Genomic DNA, 6,733 nt, shown 5'->3' with positions numbered 1-6,733 from the left:
TCCTCACTTTCGGGCACAGTAGCTATAAGCTTCCTAGTGCTGTGATTTTAGCACCTAAATGACATTCTATTGTTAAAGTAAGCCTAATATGTCTTACATACTTTGAGCACATTGTCAGCAGAGCCCAGTCCCTGTAGAAGAATATCATGTGTGATAAAGTACAGGGGCAGCAAAAAAAGAGGAAGGCCCCCAAGGAACTCGATTGAGACAGTGGCTGCAACAATGGGCTCAAACATAGGAACGACTGGAGGATGACTCAGGACTGGGCAAGGTTTGACTCTGTTGTGCATAAGGTTGCTATGGGTCAGAACCGACTCAGTAGCACTTAACAACCTTCTAGGAGAAAATTATGATTGCAAGGCTCAGCAAGGAAAAGGGCAAGATATGTTTTGAATATTTGCAGCAAGTATGAAAATAGGTACAAGTGAAAAAAAATCCAAATAAAACAAAAAACTACTTAACATAACTCCTAATAACTAAACCTGGGGCAACTAAAGTAATAACCCCAGTAGCTTATTGATGCGGTTAGGCATGAGGCAGTTAACCAAAAGGTAAGTGGTCCAAAGCCACCATCTGCTAAATAGCAGAAACTTGAGGCTGCCTTCTTTCATAAACATCTACTGCCATGTAAAATAGGCATAGGACCATTGAGTCAAAATTGACTTGCAGGCAGTGGGTGTGATTTTAAGGTGTGATTCTCTGGAGTTTTATATTTGTACAAACAATTTAATATATAAAAGAGAGAGAAGGAAAAGTTATTTTTTGCAGTATTCCAATTAATAAAGGACCAAAGCGGCTGTCACAGGAAGTATCATAGAGTAATTATAATTATCAGTAATAATTGTCAAAATACATTTTACCCTATGATAAATTTAGCAATTGAAAGGATGAAAGTTAACTCTACAATGAGGAGAATAGAAGAATGTGATAAATACAGAAACAAACCAAAACACTCAAAGCAAGTATCCGATCAGTGTTATTTTATTGTATACAAAGTTTTAAAAGTATTAATATTTTCCATATCATGCAGCACATTTTGTAATAGCCAACATCTTTAAGGGAGGTCAAATTTAGCTTGGATTTAGGATGTGACAATCAAATATGAGGATTATTCCAATGTTATTGTAACATTTTCCTTTTCTTCAAAGGCACAAAAAGTTATAATGACTCCATCTTTGAGTTACAATTGCATTCTGAATCATTGAGAAAGTTTGTTCTTTAACTAGCATCACAGGCATTTGCTATCCGAAGTTAAAGAAGGATGAAATACCCGGTTTTTGAAAGAGTAATCTCTACTATAAGTTTTTATGGATCATATGAGATGGAAAGGACATCAAGTTTCTAATCTGATTAACATCAGTAAGGTTATTTTTTTCCATGTGAATTTGTGTCATGAAGGATGACAACTAAAGGCTTTCCCTCATGCTGTATTCCTAACACCTTCAACTGTTCTACTTTAATATAGTTAGTGTTGGAAAAGCACAACTAAAGGCTTTCCTACATTCCTAATAAGGCCTCTCCCTGCTCTGTGTTCAGGTGATAAGAAACTCTATGCTTGCCACAGCACTTACAATCATAGGACCTTACTCCAGTGTCAACCCTCCTATGTGCAGTGAGGACTGAGAGGTGTCGAAGACTTTCCTATATTTATTACATTCACTGGGCCTCTCTATTGTCTGCGATTTCCTGTATGTGTAGTAAGGGCTAGACAATCCCAAAAGGCTTTCCCAGACTGCTTACATTCCTAAGGCCCCATTATGTGACCCACTATGCTTAGAATGGGGTAATTCCTAAAAGTTTCCCCATATTCCTTTTATTAACAGGACCCCCTCTCCACTGAGTCCCTTTATGTGAACTGAGAACAGAGCCTGGTTTATAAGCTTTATCACACTCATTGCATTCATAAGTTCTCTCTAGTGTGAATCTTGATATGTGTATTGAGGGATGAAGAAGAAACAAAAGCTTTCTCACACTGCTTACATTCATAGGGCCTCTCTCCGGTGTGAATTCTTAAATGGCGAATGAGGTTATTCTGTAGTGTAAAGGCTTTCCCACACTGCTTACATTCATAGGGTCTCTCTCCAGTGTGAATCCTTAAATGGCGAGAGAGGGCACACTGCAGACTAAAGGCTTTCCCACACTGCTTACATTCATAGGGCTTCTCACCACTGTGAGTTCTTATATGTAGTGAGGGCTGAGAACCGCTTAAATGTTTTCCCACATTCATTACATTCATGGGGTCGCTCATCACTGTGTCTTCTTAACATGGGTAGTGAGAACTGAGGAACATCTAAAGGTTTTCCCACACTGCCTACATTCATAGGGTCTCTCTCCAGTGTGAATCCTTAAGTGGCTAGTAAGGTTTGATATCTCTCTAAAGGCTTTCCCACATCGCTTACATTCATAAGGCCTCTCTCCACTGTGAATTTTTTTATGTTTAATGAGATTTGAGAATTGAATAAAGGCTTTCCCACAGTCTTTACATTCAAAAGGCCTCTCTCCATTATGAGTTCTTATATGCCGAATGAGGTGTGAGGTCTGTCTAAAGGCTTTCCCACATTGCTTACATTCATAGGCACTCTTTCCACTGTGAATTCTTTTATGTACATTAAGGGATGAGGACAGACTGAAGGCATCCCCACAATCATTACATTTATAAGGCTTCTCTCCAGTGTGCGTTCTTATATATTGACAGAGGTTAGAAGGATGACTGAATGCTTTTCCACATTGCTTACATACATAGTCCCTGTCTCCACTGTGAATTTTCTTATGTTCAATGAGATATGAGGATTGACTAAAGACTTTCCCACAGTCTTTACACTCATAAGGCCTCTCTCCAGTGTGAGCTCTTATATGTCGAGTGAGGTAGGAGGGCTTTCTAAAGGCTTTACCACATTCTTTACATTCATACGGTGTATCTCTGCTATTAAACTTTTTATGTAAAATAAGAGATGAAGGATAAGTACGGATTTTACAATTTTCTATACATTCATGTTCATGGCCTAGCTCATGTGTCCAAAAGGATGAGAACATACAGAAATGCATCCCACGGTCAATGCTTTCACAGCGTTTCTCCTTACTGAGTGTTGTCACAGGAGCCTCGAGTGGTGAGATACCAATGACGTCGTTGTCATATACCTTACCATGATGTGGTTTCTTTCCATTAAAAACTCTCATAGGAGGGAGAGATACGTGAGAGGTATATCCAGTGTGCAATCTGCTTTGATACTTCTGTGATAAGTGATCCATGAAAATATTTCCAAACTCACAGCTTTCAGTTCGATTTACTTCTGGAGGATTTCTTTGAAGCACGGTAAGATTTTGAAGTCCATTGAAAGTTGCCGCACACTGGTAGTCTTCATTACTTCCACAGAGGTTCTCTCCAATATAATTTCTGTTAAAAGTAGGCATCATGTTGTTGGCAATATATTTGATTCCTACCTCAACATTAAAAAACAGTTAACATGAATAACTTTTGCTCTGAATTGTCAAGCTTCATAGGTTAAAAGACCTAGGACAAAAACTACAATTTTGGCCAGTTTGTCCTATAATATGTGGCTTTCTAATAAGGGTATCCAAGCGAAATTTGTTTCAAACACACAATATCTGACTCACATTTATTACAGTGTTCTATTGTGAAAACACTGTTCAATACATACTTTTTAGGTATGGTTCATATATTGCCACCACGAGGTGCTACTGAATGGGCTCTGACTCATTGCAACTCTAAGTGCAACAAGATGAAACACTGTCTGTTTCTGGTGACACTTTTTGTTTGAGCCCTTGGTTGCCACTGTGTCAATCCTTCTGCTGGGGGGTCTTCTTTTTCTGCCAATCCTCTATTTTACAAAGGATTACGTATACACATCCACTATACTCTGGTGCCAAGTTGATTCAGACTCAGCTCCACATAGAACAAAGTAAAATGGCTCAGAGACTTTCTAAGCTCATCCATTTTTTAAAAAGGTGACTACCACACCTACCTATTGTGGAATGGCTGGAGAGCTGGAATGCTGCTTTTTCAGTACACAGTGGGGCGCTGTGCCACTTTACTGCTCCACAGCAAGCACTGTTTACATACACACGCTAAAACTGAGAAACAATCTCATTGCAACCGTACGTTGAAATATTTGACATGACTTCCAAGGATATAATTTTTATGAAAGTACACACCTACATCTTTCTCACAAATTGTGACAGGTAGGTTTGTTTCACAAATTTTTCAGTTAGCAGACTAATGCCTGATTTTGAGTGTACTATAAAAGCTCCATATTTGAGATGTCTTCATATAAGTTTGTGGGAAAATTTCACAATCATTAAATTCTGCTTTTCCAAATCTTTTGAAATCACTATGGATACAAGTACATAGCTTACTGACATTTCAGGACCTTGTTCTGATGCACTATTTGTGCTTAAGAATGACTCTCACCTTAAATGTTTTTCGTGTTGGCTAGTATTCCCAGGCAATTCAAAAGTTTCTCCTGACCTGGAGGACCAAGTGTCATTCTTCATGAGTTGCAGCACTGTATGTTCAGTGGGTAGCGTTCCTCCATCATTATGGTCTTCAGAGACTGACCCAGCTATTTAAAAGTTGAAGTTCACAATATGAAACAAAAAGGGAAGGGTGCTGTGAACAAATAAATATTTAGCCACATTTTGCTGTTTCAGCACTTTGGTAATGATTAAAATGCAATTTACTTTGAAATATATCCATGAAGATTAATAATGATGGTGACAAACGGGTGTAATTAGGAGAGCAAAGGATAAACATTTTGCACACACTAGACAATAAATATTAAAATAGGAAGCGTTCAGAACCAGGTATGAGAGGAGTTCTAAAATCAGAAAAAGCAAACCCCAGTAACTGAAATTGTGTTCACCACCAAATAGAAGTTTTCTAGCCAAGTGATCCAAATATAATTCCCTATCTCTACTTCCTTTCTCCTGCAGGAACAAAAATGGGTGTGGCTGGCATGGTGCTCATGTGCTTTATTAGAGAAGACAGAAAGAGCAATGAACCAAAACATGGCTCTTCACGGTGTCTGTATATAGAGAATTGTGAATTTGACACCAAAAATACCATCAAATGTGTAGTAAACATAGTAACACTCATTACCAGGTGCCACAGCACAAATTTCTCAGACCCTGAGGGCACTGCTTATATTTACAACGATTAAGAGCCTCAGGGCTTCTAATCACAAGAGAAATAAAAACTCTCCTACAAAGAGATTTTGGTCTTGGTGAAACCCAGACTATGTCCTGTCCACAAACAATGGGAACATGCCTATCTTATTTAATTATTTATTCCCATTTCTCATCCCGAATATTTTAGCAACATTGATGAGAAAAATATTTTTGCTTGTAAAAGGAATTATTTTTAAAAAATGTCATGCTTACCTACTGAGGTCAGGTTTCTGAAGGTTTCCATCATCACATCTTCATAGAGTTTTCTCTGAGTGAGATCCAGCAAAGCCCACTCTTCTTGGCTAAAGATCACAGCCACATCCTCAATAACCACTGTGTCCTAAACATCACACACGTTCTGATCAGCAAGGCACTGTGTAGTCTAATGTATGACAGAGCAGTGAGGCCAGCAGTACTGGGCAGCTCACTATTCCTACTGATTGTATATTCCTACAAGGTTCCATACTCCATCGGGCAATATTCTAAAATATAGTTATTAGCCTTGTCTTTTACTACCTACATTTACATCCGCACTGATTACATCCTGTCTTACATAATTCCAATGTACTTAAATCATTTTTATATAGTTTGTGACCAAACTGAAGTTTTATGCTGCCATTCGGTTTTCCCCTTTCTAGTGCACAAACATTTCCAACTATTTTCCTCAAAGTGACCAGCCTTCTCAAGGAAACACAAAAGCACACATGAAGGCAGGAAGAGGTGTTAATAACTAACTAGGAAACACAGTAGAACGTCAGTGATTCCACTGACCCCGTGCAGTCACGGGTGGAAAGGAGGCATGAAGAAGCATGCAGGGAAACCCAGGCTTCACATGCTTTCTTAAACCACTCAAGAAGGTCCAAAAGGGAGAGGGTCACCTGCTAAAATAAAGGCTATTCTTGGGGCAAATCATGAATGACGCCAGTCGCCTGTTTTTCAGAAATGCAGTTGTCCTCACATCAGCACTTTCTCTTGAAAGAGATAAGAAAAGGTAATAAAAGTTACAAGAGCTCCAACTAGAGACAAGAAAATGTGACCATCTAGATCTCCCTACAGATTCTCAAATCTCAAAACCTGACGTAATTCTCAATAAATTATTAATTGTGGCAAAAAAATTATTAATGGTGTCTACATGAAACAAACATAAACCTAGGCATTCTCACAAAAATGCACTCTACTCTTGTAGTACAATAGAGCAAACACCAATGTCCTTATGTCTGCTATCTACTTTGTAATAACTGTAAAACAATACAAATAACACAACAGTTACACATACATCCCAAACGTAGTACGCATTAGAAAACAATCGCTATAATAAAATAAGCACATGATTATACCTATGGATGCAGATAAGGCATTTAACAGAACACTCATTCCTATTGTATTAGTTTAGGTACTTTGGAGAAACAAATCCACAGCAACTCATGTATAAGAGAGTTTTATGTAAAGAAAATGTGCATCATGAAAACATCCCAACCCAATGCTGCCCAAGCCCACAAGTCCAACATTAACCCATTTACCCAACACCAGTCCACAAAGTCCTCCACCT

General features: G+C 38.4%; 1 protein-coding gene across 1 annotated transcript in view; it reads right to left on the bottom strand.

Moving 5' to 3' along the window:
* Nucleotides 1–1,900: 1,900 nt before the first annotated feature.
* The window catches only part of LOC105979883 (zinc finger protein 420-like), a 20,661-nt gene continuing 15,828 nt past the window's right edge, over nucleotides 1,901–6,733 (bottom strand). Inside the window, exons 6-9 of the mRNA XM_045300035.1 lie at nucleotides 5,398–5,517; nucleotides 4,430–4,580; nucleotides 2,421–3,394; nucleotides 1,901–2,259 (exon numbers count right to left, since the gene is read on the bottom strand). Coding sequence (XP_045155970.1) covers nucleotides 1,901–2,259; nucleotides 2,421–3,394; nucleotides 4,430–4,580; nucleotides 5,398–5,517 — 1,604 coding nt within the window. The remainder of the gene's footprint in view (nucleotides 2,260–2,420; nucleotides 3,395–4,429; nucleotides 4,581–5,397; nucleotides 5,518–6,733) is intronic.

This window comes from Echinops telfairi, unplaced genomic scaffold (assembly GCF_000313985.2).
Source record: "Echinops telfairi isolate 266 unplaced genomic scaffold, ASM31398v2 ScPeMD7_7459;HRSCAF=8497, whole genome shotgun sequence".
Classification (NCBI taxonomy): domain Eukaryota; kingdom Metazoa; phylum Chordata; class Mammalia; order Afrosoricida; family Tenrecidae; genus Echinops; species Echinops telfairi.
This window is presented reverse-complemented; position numbering and strand designations above follow the sequence as displayed.